This window comes from Astyanax mexicanus, chromosome 2 (genome assembly GCF_023375975.1).
Source record: "Astyanax mexicanus isolate ESR-SI-001 chromosome 2, AstMex3_surface, whole genome shotgun sequence".
Classification (NCBI taxonomy): Eukaryota; Metazoa; Chordata; class Actinopteri; order Characiformes; family Acestrorhamphidae; genus Astyanax; species Astyanax mexicanus.
The window spans coordinates 4,692,838-4,706,491 of record NC_064409.1 but is presented as its reverse complement, the minus strand read 5'-3'; the positions used below and the strand labels follow the sequence as shown (position 1 = coordinate 4,706,491).

The 13,654-nt window shown below is 35.7% G+C and overlaps 1 protein-coding gene across 1 annotated transcript in view; it reads left to right on the top strand.

Moving 5' to 3' along the window:
• The window catches only part of adipor2 (adiponectin receptor 2), a 57,691-nt gene that overhangs the window by 7,208 nt on the left and 36,829 nt on the right, over window positions 1-13,654 (top strand). The window contains exon 2 of the mRNA XM_022671799.2: window positions 11,788-12,126. Coding sequence (XP_022527520.2) covers window positions 12,049-12,126 — 78 coding nt within the window. The 5' untranslated portion in view covers window positions 11,788-12,048. The remainder of the gene's footprint in view (window positions 1-11,787; window positions 12,127-13,654) is intronic.

Genomic DNA, 13,654 nt, shown 5'->3' with positions numbered 1-13,654 from the left:
TTTATTTTCATTAGCAAGAAGCGCTTACCAATGTGTTGAAGCGGAAAGCCACAGATGTTTAGATAAGATAAAGATTTTTTTTCACTGAGATATAACGCCAGATATGTGTGAGATATGTGTGAGATAGTGGTTATATCTGTTTTTTTTTTGAAGGATACTTAACATGAAAAAAGTACAAACTTTTTTTAAAATTAGTACTTAAATGTGTACTAATGCACCACTTTGGAACAACTTATGGCAGTTTAAGTATATTTCAGTTGTGATTAAGCTATATTTAAACTTGACATAAAAGCATTAGTTTGTGCATTTTTTTTGTATAACTTCAGCAAACTTTTTTTAAACATAAATTTTAATACACTAGAAGTATATTGTAAATGTGTGGTGATGCACAATGCTATTGAGAAAAAAAAATACACTAAATTGCACTTTAAGCAGTATTTAATGCCACTATATATATTTTCTATCAACACAACGTTTAATTTAAAGCAAATTGCTTAAAAATACATTTTATGGAGATACAGAGAAAGCATATTTAATGTGTATTTTCATAAAGTATATTTCACTGAAAATGTTTTTTTTTTGTGTCCTTTACCTAATTTAATCGTACTTTTAATGCTCTTAAGTATACTTCCTTTTCACAAGGGAATCCATGTTGTAAAAATATATATTTATTAATTATTTTTTGGACAGGTAAGTGGAGAAATGAAAGAAATGGCAGCAGACAGACAGAAATATTCTTAAATACTATGCCTTAGTTTTTTCTAGTTTTGCCAGAATGTAATGATAGATTAGTAGTGATGATAGATGTGGGGTCTTTATGTTCTTTCTGTACACTTGATTGGCTCACAGTGCACAGTACCTGATATCCCGTAGACGAACCCCCTCATAGGTGGCACAGTGTTGTGTGCAGGACTGCTGTGTACTGGCGAGCTGTTTGGTGGTCCATGTCGTTTAGCTCGCGTCAGTTTCTGATTACCCTGGCAGTTTCCTCAACCCATTATCGGGAGCCAACCATGCAGGTAAAAAGCTCGTTCTGACCTTGGCTAGGCACATGAGTGTTGGACATGCGTCAGAGCAAATGGAGCATTAGACAAACTGGAAGGACGGTGGAGCTCGTATAGTGAAGGACAAGTTAATCTGATTGTGGCTCTTCTCTCCTGAGAGCGTAGATGTATACATAACCTGTGTACTGTATTTATGTACTGATGAGAAATGAAACATGACTGGTTATTTACGATGACCAAATATACTGATCAGTTTAGTATGCTTGGCACGCTCCATACTTAATGAAAGGTCTCATTCCATCATTTTTTCATTCATTTTTTTTTTAAATGTCCAGTTGTGGGCTTTAGAATAAATGAATGAATGAATGAATGCCATGTGAGCTGTTTTTTTTGTAAAAAGGGAGGAGAGGAGTGGGGAGCAGGGAGAAATTATAGGATTTCGGCTCTTGCTCATGAATATTCATACATGCGAACATATCGCCTCTAATTGGCTAACAGCACTGCGACACCAGGAGGTGTATAGTTAGAAATGTTTTAAAATAAAGACATTTTTTACACTAATAACTTTGCAATGTTATATGTTATTTTACAACATGTGTAATGCCCTGCTAATTGCAGTTCAGACAATGACCTAGTCTTAGAGTCTCTGTATAACGCCAAATCCACCGGAGATCCTATTTAAACCTATAGTTACTTACACACAGAGGTCCAGAAAGTAACTTTTTAATTTTATTATTATTTTTTTTTTACTTTTGACTAGTGTAAACATAACTGTTCTAAAAATATACCTACCTATCTCAGTTGTACTTCGCTTGTGGTGTTCCTCCATAGACAAATTCCAAAAAAACATTTGTTCCTTCGCTCTGAATTACTGGACAAAACATATAACACTGTGTTACATGCACAAATATTTTATTTTACTAGCTCCAGCAGATAATGGAGGTTGAGGAACAGTTTAATGTGCAGCATGCATATACAACTCTGAGACCTACTGTATATCACAAAGAACAAGAAAAAGTTTGTGGGTTTTTAGCAGAAGGACACCTATAATGATGGTGATTTGGTGAAAGACTTTATTTACTAAAAACGTGAAACAATAGAGGTGTATTTATGAGTGTATTCACATGAAGTTGAACAAAGATTATGAAATAACCTCAGGCTTATTGATAGTAGGGGGAATAGTGGGGGGAGTGTTGCCAAAAGTTAAATTAAAACTGGCATATAGACACAACATAAAGAAAACGTCTACATTGCTTTAAGGAAAATTTGCATAACTGCAGTTTCTTTTTGTAGTAAGCAACTTAACACAACCTCGACCAGCGTCTTGCCTTGTCGGGTCTTGCCTTGTCGGGTCTTGCCTTGCCTGTTCTGACTCTGAACTAGATTTGGACATAGTAACTTTAGTACATAAAGGAATTTCAAATAAGCTTTAAGTCTATTGCAAAATGTAATGCAGAAATAGATTGGCATCTAACTATGACAAAACTACTGTCTATATGGGTGCTATATTACATGCAATAATGCAAAAACTCTAGTCCTATAAAAACCCTTCATATCGTCCTAGCAGTTCGTTTTGTATTTTTATTTTGGCTATTTATTGTATTTCCTTGTAAACATTCACACCAAATATTGCTATAATTTAGTTTTGTGGTGGATTCTTGATAACCCATTTTTTATCTGTATGTGTAAACCTTAATTTAAACTATAATATTTACTTTGGTGCAGTTGCATCAGGAAATGAAGTTCCTATTGCCAAATACAACTTTTAAATTCAAATGTAGACCATAAGTTCAGATATAACCTACAACCTAAAGCTGGTGAATAGTCCGCCTATAAGACTGTATGTTAAAATGTAGTGTTTTGCTTTTATTCGTGTTTGTAGCTGTGTTTTTAGCTCTAGTTTGATATGTTTGCAGTTTATATCTGCAGAGAGGAAAGGTTTTGTATATATTAAGCATTTTTAAGTAAACTTAGTCTGCTGTTGTTTACTTAAGGAGGTACATGGGTCTCAGTCTATGCTTGTGTTTGCTCTGGTGACTCATCCAATCAGCTTCAGCCAGCTAATAAACTAATGGAACGTCCTTTTAGATGACGTCTGGGATTCCCCTGAGGGAAAATGACTAGGGCTAGTGGACGAGGGCTTGTTAAAAGCAGTACTGAAACAGTGAAACGGATGGCTAGTTCTTGAATCTGTTTAGCCTTTGGTGATCAATTGGTACTCTCCTTTTTCCCTTTTACTATATCACACTTTTCTCCACTTTGACTGGAACCTACCTGGAAAGAAAGGTTGTTTAACCTTTAATACTTGTCTGAGAGCTTCTCAGATTTGGATATACTCTAGGTAGAGCCATGCAACTACTCATACAGCAGTTCCACAACAATGCAATACGAGTGGGCCATCATAGAGTGGAAAACAATGAGTCCAGTCAGTGCCGTTCTCCTCTCCTGCTTGAAATTAACAGTCAAAACTTGCGCAATGCTCGTCTTACTGCTGTAATGGTCATATTTCACATTTTGTACTCTTGTGGGGAAGCCTGCCTCTCTTTGCATCCAGTCTAGTGCACTGCTGTACTGCTGCACTGCTGTCGATGGTTAAAACCAGGTCTTATGACCAAGTGAGAGGAAGGACAAAGCCCTTTAGTGAGGTCAGGGTCCTCTATCCCCCTCACTCAGTCTCTCAGCCCGGTCACATGGCGCACGCACCCAGCACCGGCTCCAAGATCTGCTTTTGTTTGGTCTCACCCATTCTCTAGTTTGTTTTGTTTTTCTAACCCCCCCCCCCCCCCCCCCCCCTCAAACTGGGAAGGTCAGATGTTCGGCCTAATATTTATGCAACCGGTCAGGATATCGTCTGCTTGCACCAGCGATGGCTGATCACAGAGAATATTTCTGGCCTTTTGGGGTTTAACAAACACAATGAAATGTTTGTTTTACTTTGTTCAAATCACTTTGATTACTTGTTTCCATTCATGTGCTTGTTAGTTGCTTGTTAGGACAAATAGGGATTTCCCAATCACATTTTTTTGATCCAATTTTTGGATTTTGAGTATCTGCCGTGCCGATACATCTGCCGATACAGAGGCCCGATCCGATTTATTAATTTTTTTTTACAGTAAAAAAGTTGTCCTTTTAAGGATTTATTTTTAATTATTATTAAAACAATGATACCAAAATGAAAATTTTCAGCACACAATAATTAACTACTTAATAGCCATATAAATGATTTCCATCTAAACAAACTAAAAAAAAAAAGTAACCTAGCTACAGTTCTGTGATTAATCATAATTCAGTTTATGATTATTGTTTTTTTAAATTGCTGGTAGTTCTGTTTTTACGGAGGGGCAACAGTAATAATTTTGTAGTGTTGTTTAGCCCTGGCAGACTAGATTTAGGTTAGACTGCTTTTACTGTATAACGTCTCAGGCTAGTTTGATGCTTTTCAAATGAGAGTATTGGAATTTAATATTATTAATAATATTAATATTTTGAGTTACTTGTCTGTGTACCTGTTAGCCTTTAGCACAGCGGTGGTGTGTCAACAATTTGGAGGAAAATAAAGTGTGGGTGGGAGAAAAGGAGCAGATGGGTTGATGGTACTAAACATACTGGTGATAAACAGTTTGACTGTGCCCACGGCCATAGACACACTCACAACATAAGAGTCTTCTCGCTGCCAGTCTTTCACTCCCAGTCCCGCTCCCTCTCCCTATATTATAATACAGTACAAAAAGCTCTACTCTGCCAGACCTAAATCACACTACACTATTAATACTGTCCCCTCATAATAATACTAGGAAATTCCAGCATTGATTTTCATACATTTTTAAGTAATTGACTCCATTAATATAATTTAAATTTGCCAATATAATGCTGATATGCTGTAAAATTACCTATTTAAACACTGAAATGCATCCAGTAATATGCTTTGTTGTTTAAGCAGTTAATGCTTAGCATTATTTTTTTTCTACATAAAGCGCCACAGTCATGCTCAGTGTTTATTTGATGTTTGTTTGTTAAAACAAGATCCAGTATGGTGTGAGTATGGTAGCCTCTCATTGTGACAGTAGGAGAATGAGATTACTAATGTCGACTGTTAAATAAATCTATTATGTGAGATCAGAGACTGTAAAAAAAAAAGATGGACGCTGTGTCGCCGTTCCCATTCATTCAATGATTAGGAAGCCAAAATCTTCCTCCATGTTGGCGATCCTGATACACAAGTCTGTAGAGCGCAGTAGAGACCAGAGGAGGGAGAAAGACTGTGGAGAGACAGCTTACTCATTTAAATAACCCCGCCCCTGAGGGCTGCCTCGAGGTCACAGGCTGCGGAGTGGAGCAAAGCGGAGCTGACTGTCTGTTATTGGTCCCGCCCATAACCGGCCCTTTTACAATAACCACACCTGTTTTGAATAGAGCTGAATAGTGTTTTTAAAAACAAATTCTGTGGAGATATAAAAATTTAACAATATAAGCAGAGGTTACACTAGCTGCTGCATTTAAATAAAGGAGGTAGAATTACAGTATATTAGAAATAAACGTGATTGAAAGTTTTGCCATTGAAACCTATGGGGATGGGTGCCGCCCGACCTGTGGTGGCTTCACTTTTGAGAGACGATGCTCTGTCCAGCTATATACAGTCTGTGTGAGAATAATTATCGCTTTTGGTATTTTTCGGTTTCAACTTTTAAAAAGATATCGGAAAAGTATTGTTTAAAAAATGTATGTAACATTACATTTTTGATAAATTGGTGATCCAGATCTTTTCCACCCGATTTCTGATCAAATGATCAGATCAGAGACATTCCTACTTAGTTCAAATCAGTTTAATAATTTTTTTTCCCTCAAGTGCTTGCTAGTTAGTAAGTGCCAAATTAGGCTATAAGTGTTGTTCAAATCACTGCAGATTTACAGTCTTAAGCTCTCCTAATGCTTTGAGATTTCATTTCATTAACACAATTCACAGAAATAGTTTTTGCACATGATGCTTTGCTTTAGTCGCAGGCATTAGGCCTGCCCGTGATGCATTAAAAAAGCTGTCCAAATCTTTTTATGCGCTTGGATGATAAATTGAAGTGTCTGCCAAATATTCCAAAGCTACAGTATGATCCAATGAATCTTTTTTTTTTTTCTGCCTGAATGATAATTGGAAATGAGCATATTTTTCAAGATTTTTTCAATTACAGTAAAAGACCTTTTGTGTCAGACTGGCACTAAACGATCTCTGCTTGTAAAAGAAAAGTACATTCATTACAGCTAAAGAAGAAGAGCTCGCTACACTGATACACTGATAGCGGCTGATGCAACACCATCGTACAGAAAGTAACTGTAAGTTGAGTGAGTGATAGCACTTTGAATTGAGCGTGTGGTCAGACGTCTGGATGTGGATGTAGAAACAGTGGCTGTGTTTCTCTGGTAGTGCTCTACATTACGAATTGTGTGTGAGCAGCCCAGCAGAGACATACAGTGGTGTAAAAAAAGTATCCCCCTCTTCAGATTTCTTTTGTTTTTGCTTGTTGTTCATACTGATGTTTTTCTGGTTATCAAACAAACTTAAATATCAGACAAAGTTAACCTGAGTCAATATAAAAAGCACTTTTTTTATGATCATTTTATTTATTAAAGGAAGAAAACTACTTAAACTAATGCCCATAAACCTTGGCGGCAACAACGGCAATCAAGCTTTACCGATAACTGGCAACGAGACTTTCACATCTCTGTGGAGGAACTTTGGTCCATTCTTCTTTACAGGATTTTTAAAATTCAAATACATTGGAGGGTTATTGAGCGTAAACATCCTGTTTAGGATTGTCCACATCTCAAATAAACTTTCACTAGGCCCCTCCAAAACCTTCAGTTAGACTTTGCTGGTGAGCTTTGGGTCATTGTCCTGCTGCAGAACCCAAGTACAATTAGTTGTGTTTTTTTTTTTTTTAGCTAGTTAGAGGTGGAAAATAGATGATATCAAGATTATCAAATATTACTGATGCCCATTTATTGTGCGATAAGGTTGATGTAATCATTCACGATAATTTTTTTTGCTAACAATATTTTGTCCTAGAAATTGCGATAAATGATATTGTCATTTTTAGACCACTAACTTGACACAAACTAACAACATAATATTGTAACAAGTTAATAAACCCTTTTAGAGACAATAAACTTTCCATTCCTGTTTACGCACCTAATTTTGGAACCTGAAAAGTTCCAGCTTAAACCAAAGTAGGTTATAGGAGGTTCTTCAGAGTGGGTCCACCCCACACCATAATGTGCAGCCCTGGTCCGTCCCAGCTGGCACACGTTGAACTGGCATAAAGTCCCTGCCTCAGCCTTCACTCTAGAGATACTCTGATGGTAAATGGAAGGCTGGGGCAATATTACCCTAAGAGATATTAAAGTTAAGCAACTAGAGCCACGCTAAGCCTTTACTATTTTTTTTTTAAAGTTTGTTTTGGGTGTTGCATTTTTCCTAATAAAGGTGCAGCCATGCCCACAGTCACAATATATAAATATATATATATATATATATATATATATATGTGCATTTTGTAAGTGCAAACACAGAGGACGATATCACGATTATTAACATGATTGAGGTCATGTCCATTTATTGAACGATAAGTCGATAATGTAGTTATTGTGACAGGCTTGTTTGAAATAGTCATCTCCTTTCGTTATCAACTTATCACTGACTAATTCTCCAAATTACAACAGGAAATGCCACCATCTGATCGCCTTTTTTTTCCTCAGTCACATGCACTCACTCTTCTATCCCCCTTTTTAACCTTCTCTTTGGCCTGTCAGAGCTCCAGAAAGGTAGTGATGTTTCCACTTGGATGGAATCAGGCTTTTTTTGCTTGTGAAGTGAGGGGAGCTGTTTGCTCTTGTTATGGTTCAGTGAGGCTATCCCTCAGGCCGTCCTTAAGGTTCCTGCAGTGCTAAGTAACTGTATGGACCCTGCTGGGCTCTGGGATCCTTTTTTTTCCAGCAGTTTTTCCACAACAACCACTATAGAAGTCTTCCCTCAATGCTGTATGATAAGATGGTGTTAAATACCATTTATATACCTTTATTTCCAATGTAGTTATTTTGAATGTATAGGACAAGGGGGTTCATTTGAATTAATTTGATTAATCGAGGTGCTGTTTTGTGGTTTACAAAATGGGATAATGGCGTTTATATATCTTTTTAATATAGAAGCTGTGAGAGAATCTCAGTAAATAGACATTTGCTTGTCAGAAACCTGTAAAGAACTTTTTTTTTTATGTGGCAGGGATTTGTACAATTTTATTGTCCTTTATATTAAATACATTATATTTGCACAGTGTTTAATATACAAGCTGTATGTAAAAAAAAAAAAAAAAATTATGTAACAATAGGAATTAAAGGAAACAATGGCTTGTTTCCTTAAATCACTGAAAAATATACTTATGTAAGAACTAAAAATTATAATTGTAATTTAAGTAATTATTTATTTTTAATATGGGCAAGCTCTTGAATATTAATTATTAATATATATTTTTAATGAGCTTCTGTTTTGTTTTGGCAGCTACATATAATAATTTGTATTTATGGTATGGTAGAAAGATTTATTTAGTATAAATTAAACAATGGTTTTATGCATTTAGTAGAAATTAAATAAATGTGTAAAGTGTATAAAATCTATGAACATTTTTTAACATTGTAAACAGTAACTATAGGAGCAAGACCCTGATTTTGTGTAAAATAATAATAATAGTGTAACAAAAAGAAAATCTACCACATAACTAAAGTGCAGCATAGTTATTGCATGCATATAAGGTGCAAACAAACAAAAGTAAATACAATAAATAGCAAAATAAATAAAAATAGACTGTTTTTATGATTTGTTTTTTGTTAATATTGTTCTTTCATGTCAATGTTGCCGATATTGTGTACAATACAATTTGTGCTAGTTTTACTGTTATTAGCCAAGCCTTACATGACCTCAGTACACAGCATGGCCTTGCCGTAATTTACTAGAAATAACAACTCATTACATATAACGCAGATCATGTACCGTGATCTTTTGATCAAATGAGGAAGCAGAATCTGATGGATGTTTTGTGAACACAGCTGTGGCCATGCTTTTGATATAAAATGAGCTCGAATCTCTAGTGTCTGTGAGGAGACGGAAGAAGAAGAAGCCGGTCTCACAGCTGTGGCTTACGTCTGCATTTCACTGCAGTGATGCGTCTGCTGATAGCAGGAGGTCACATTTAATCTCTGAGTGTTTCAGAGGCCTTCAGAAACCATATGCTCATTTAGGGAGCGTTTCAGATGTGGCAGGCCAAGCTGGACCAGTTCATTCACAGAGGAAAGAGATTGCCCAAAAGTTCTTGATTAAATTGCCCTCGTTATCTCCTGTCTCAAGCACCATATTAGCACTCTGGCACCCGGTCAGAGCTTTAGAAATGCTGTGCCTCAAATGGCCTGTTGAAGCTCTTGCATGGGGAGATTGGCGTAGCACACGAGACTGTGGAGGGCAGCATTAAAACCTGGCAAGCTTGTTCCTCCCAACATGGGTCTTATCGCTCTGAGGCACAGTGAAACGTTCTGTTCAGTTCTACAGTCGTTTCTGCAATAATTCAGGCCCTACCGAGGCAGGGCTTTTAGTTAAGCTACTTTATGCAACACAGAGCACAAACTGCAATGTTTGTGAATTTGCTTAATGTTTAAATGAACTTTCAGGCTGTATTTATTTTGAATTATTTTGAAATCCCACAGAGCTTTCATTATCTACATCCAAAAATTGTCCAAGATAAGCCCAAGATATGCAACTCCCATTGGATGAAAACACATTAAGATTGAACAAGGAGCTTGATTGCGAAGGGTGGAGAAATATATGAGGAATATGAATATTAAGGCGACTTATTTCCTCTCACTGGCCCTCTTTCCCTAAGTTCTTTATGTTCTTTATGGTCTTTATGGTCTGTATTTTTGTTAATTCACGTCCACATCCTTCTTGCACGCTGCTGTTTTAGAAGTAGCCCCTGCAGGGTCTGTCAATAGCACCATCTGTTTGGATTCAGATACGTTTTTGCTGTTCCCAGTGGCTTTTTGCTTGTCTTTGTCAGTGTCATTTTTTTTCTACAGTATGGTCTGGTGTGGTCCACAAATGCTTATTTAATGTCTAAAATAAATATAGAATAAGATACAGCTCCGGGAAAAAAACAAGACCACTCATTGATGGTGTTTTTACTTGATTTAACCAAATTGAAAATTGGAATATAATCAAGAGGAAGATGGATGATCACAAGCCATCAAACCACCAAACTGAACTGCTTGAATTTTTGCACCAGGAGTAAAGCAGCATAAAGTTATCCAAAAGCAGTGTGTAAAACTGGTGGAGGAGAACATGCCAATATGCATGAAAAACGTGATTTTAAAAACCAGGGTTTTTCCACCAAATATTGATTTCTGAACTCTTAAACTTTTTTGTTTTTTTCAGCCATTTCTCATTTTCTGCACAAAAATGCTCTAAATGACAGTATTCTTATTTGGAATTTGAAAGAAATGTCTGTAGTTTATAGAATAAAACAAGAATCAGAGAAACTGATTCAGAAACTGAAGTGGTCTCTTATTTTTTTCTTTTTTCCTTTATATCCCAATTTTAGACTTATCTGGTCTTTATATATATATATATATATATATATATATATATATATATATATATATATATATATATATATATATATATATATATATATATATATATATATATATATATAACTTGAGAATAATGTAGATCAATGTAAATCCTTTCTTTACTTTGAGTAAAGCTCACCTTGAAATTTTTGCTGACTCAAGGCCAGAAGTACAGCTGGCGACGGCTAAAAGGCCTAAAGGATGTAATTGTCTCTATTTAATTGGGAACAATCATTGTAATTACACACGGTTTAATTGGTGGAGCTTTAATAACTCCCTTAACAGTGTGTGGCTGCTTTCTCTTTTTTTCTCAGTGATCCTAAAGATGTGTAACATTTTATCATTAAAAAATTCTTGGGCTTTTCACACTATGAGACCATACTATGATTGGTCAAGGCAGAACCGATACTGCCTAAATAACTTCAGACAACACATGAGTAGTTTTTTTTATTTTTTTTTTGTCGACATTTAGAACTTTGAAATTTTATTTCCAGCTATTTATTTATTTATTTATTTAATAAACCAAACTGTTTTTCATGTTGTATTTGTATAAGGAACACACAATCTACCATTTATTAAAACTATTTTTGTTTACATGAAGATGAATTTAATCAGACAGTTACATTACATAATAATGTTATTATCATTATTTAATAAACACAACAACACAGCAATGTTACATGGACCTGTTTGAGAACAGAAGAGTTTTTTTTTAACTTTTATTGTTACTGCTGCCACATTTAAGGTGAAACGGAAAGCTCTCAAAATTCTTCTGCCACATTAAAGGTGGAATTTAAGGAGGAAAGTTAAACTCCCCTAAGGATAAAGTCGTTTCCTCCTTAGGATAACTCATGTTTGCTAAATGAACTAAGATTGAGGTGCATCTTGTTTAACTACTCTAGCAGGCTTTAGGAACATTTAAGTGAGAGAAAAGTAAAATTAACTTATCTATAACAAACTTACTGTGAACCATGAACCAGAATAGTAACTAAAATGCGAAGCTCTGCTTCACCACAAGCACTGCTGTCCTTTACTAAGGTAAAGTACATTGGATAGGTAGCATAAGACCTGTTGTTAACTTCCATTAACACATATATATATATTTTTTTTTTGTCTCCAGGTTCAGCAGTGTGTCCAGTGCCCTTTGGTATCAGTGGAATCGGTGGAAGGAGAGCTCCGTCAGGGTTTAGTTCCCGTTCAGTCTGGATCAGTCCAGCACTCAGCACCAGTAAGAGGAAGAGGGGGAGCGAAAGAAGACAAGCTGGACGGAGCGGAGTTGAGGGAGGGCGAAAGCCCAGCTTTTGTCCTCAGACATCGAGTGTGCAGCGAACAAAGCACCAGCACAAGTACTGAGGACTCCACCTCAGACAGTCAGGACATCATGAGTCCAGGCACAGCCTTGGGCACCTCTGACTCTCGCAGCTCTGAATCTTGCTCAGGAAGCAACACACGGAATGGAGTGAGTACTGTACTAACTACATGCTAAAAACACACACCCTTAAATAATTTTGTTTAGTTTCTCTGATGCTCTGAATTAATAAGGACACAGTGCTAATTGTAGGTCATAGTGAAAGTTCGCTATTATATGAATTACACCTTTAAATTTTACCTTAATCCTAAAAAGTGCATTCAAGTATATATTTTTTTAAGTATACTTAACATTGAAAAGTACATACTTTTAACTCTAAAATGAATACATTCTTAAATACATACTAAACGTATGTTTGAAACAACTTTTTCCAACTGAAGTACGTTTTAATTATAATTGAGCTATTTTTAAATACAATATAAAAGCTTTAGATTGTGCTGTATATGCTTTTTTTTTCATACAACTTCTGCAAAGTACATTTAAGTGTGTATATATAATGCCAAGACACACATTTTCTATCAACACTACATTTAATTTAAAGCACATTGCTCAAAAATATGTTTTATGGAACTACAGAGAAAGGATATTTAACTTGTAATATTTAATGTGTTTAATGTTTAAAGTATAATACATTGAAAATGTACTTTTAGAAAAAGTTATTGATATTGAGTTCAGGGTACCATACCAGTATCGATACCAAATTTTACAACGATACACAGCCCAATCAAATTATTCAGCTGTAGCATAGAAACCTTATTGAAGCTTAGAGATTACCTGTTCAGGAGAAAAGAAGCCAGCTTGCCTGTTTCCATGGCTGCAGCACACTGTTTGCATGCTGTTGTCTATACCTGACAACCCTGAGGGTGGAAATGGCGAAAATGGCAGTGGGCAGCTTCGGAGGTTACACTCCACACAGATTACTGAGACATACTTTAATATTTTTATATAAGAAAATAAGAAGAAACATCTAATTTGTAGCTGTCCACAAATTCAACATGAACTTGCTTGGCTTTTTCTACCCTGAGGTTTAGTAACAATTCCTCTGGATGTTAGAATCTGCAGCTACACATAATAATAAAACAAGCAAACAGTAAACACCTGTTTTCTGTATGCAAAATCTAGTAATGCTTAACCAGGAACTCTGGATACCTGGAAAAAACCACAGGCAGTTCCCTTGTTTTACTATCAAATGTGCATGAAATAATGACCGCCACTGTTGGCTAACATACTTTGATTCTAGCCGATTTGTGTCTCGGGTTTCACCGCTCTGCAGGAGGCAATGGAAGGAAATGGAAGCAATATAAGTTGGAAGTTAGAAGTCACGCTAGGCCCGTCACAATAATTACATTATTGACATATATTTATAATATTTAGACATGATCTCAATCATTTTTGCTGACCTATTGCCTGTTAAGAGTTTACAATATGTAAAAGTTCATTAGTGTTTTAAAGGGTGTAATTTTATCTAAGATCTTTTTCAAAATAAAAGTCAAAACATATTTGGGGAAGGATTTTTCTAGATAATTGTTTCATATTTAGTTGGACATTAATTTATTATTGCAAAATTGTGTTTATATAGTGCGTTTTATTTTTTCTTGTTGGTCTCTTTCCTTGTTTA